This window comes from Empidonax traillii, unplaced genomic scaffold, assembly GCF_003031625.1.
Source record: "Empidonax traillii isolate 1590-97213 ecotype Southwest subspecies unplaced genomic scaffold, ASM303162v1 scaffold5023:size15680, whole genome shotgun sequence".
NCBI lineage: Eukaryota > Metazoa > Chordata > Aves > Passeriformes > Tyrannidae > Empidonax > Empidonax traillii.
This window is the reverse complement of record NW_020960216.1, coordinates 1-1158: the sequence shown is the minus strand read 5'-3', so window position 1 is coordinate 1158 and position 1158 is coordinate 1. Positions and strand designations below refer to the sequence as shown.

Genomic DNA, 1158 nt, shown 5'->3' with positions numbered 1-1158 from the left:
TGCATCTGCACCACTGTGCCCAAAGCCATGCACAACTCCCTCTGGGGCACCACAACCATCTCCTACACAGCATGTGCTGCACAGCTCTTTTTCTTTGTCTTCTTCATGTCAGCAGAGTTTTCCCTCCTGACCATCATGTGCTACGACCGCTACGTTGCCATCTGCAAACCCCTGCACTACGGGACCCTCATGGGCAGCAGAGCTTGTGCCCACATGGCAGCAGCTGCCTGGGCCTCTGCGTTTCTCTATTCTCTGCTGCACACAGCCAATACATTTTCCCTGCCCCTGTGCCAGGGCAATGCCCTGGGCCAGTTCTTCTGTGAAATCCCTCACATCCTCAAGCTCTCCTGCTCACACTCAGGCTACTTCAGGGAAGTTGGGCTCATTGTGGTTAGTATCTGTTTAGCATTTGGCTGTTTCGTTTTCATAGTTTTCTCCTATGTGCAGATCTTCAGGGCTGTGCTAAGGATCCCCTCTGATCAGGGACGGCACAAAGCCTTTTCCACGTGCCTCCCTCACCTGGCCGTGGTCTCCCTGTTCCTTAGCACTGCCACATTTTCCAACCTCAAGTCCCCCTCCATGTCCTCTCCATCCCTGGATTTGGCCCTGTCAGTTCTGTACTCGGTGATGCCTCCAGCCCTGAACCCCCTCATCTACAGCCTGAGGAACCAGGAGCTCAGGGATGCCATAAGGAAAATGATGGCTGGATGCTTTTCAGGAGCAATAAAGCGCCTGTGTTCTGGTGTGTAGCATTCAGGGGACTCTGTAATGGCCCAGCCTTCCTGCTCAGCTTTTTCATGGAGTTTATTTGGTTCCTTGTGCAATAATTTTATGTGCAATAACTATTATTATGCATCTGCCTTTTAATTTTGTGTCTAGCCATTGAATTTGACCCAGAGATGTAAAAACGATGAATTTGATCTCTGAGTATTGAAGCAAAATAAAGAACCCTGCAGTGTCTTCTTTGTCCAAGACCCTTCTTCTCAGCTGTTCCTAAAGCACAGCACACTGCAGGACAGGGGGGATTGGCAAAGGGCAAGGGCACAAGAATCCCAGCACAGCAGCACTGCCAGGGAGCAGCAGAGCTTGGGCTTTGCAGAGCTGCTCTTTCCACTTCCACACTGTCCTTGTGAGCCCCTTTCTGGCTGCAAGGCCTGA

The 1158-nt window shown here is 51.2% G+C and overlaps 1 protein-coding gene across 1 annotated transcript; it reads left to right on the top strand.

Annotated features, from left to right (window-relative positions):
• Positions 1 to 6: 6 nt before the first annotated feature.
• LOC114073029 (olfactory receptor 14J1-like) lies at positions 7 to 699 on the top strand (the record flags this gene model as incomplete). The annotated part of the gene is made up of 1 exon (XM_027910835.1): positions 7 to 699. A coding segment is annotated over exon 1 (672 nt), but the record flags the coding sequence as incomplete, so codon positions are not given.
• Between the last annotated feature and the right edge of the window lie 459 nt (positions 700 to 1158).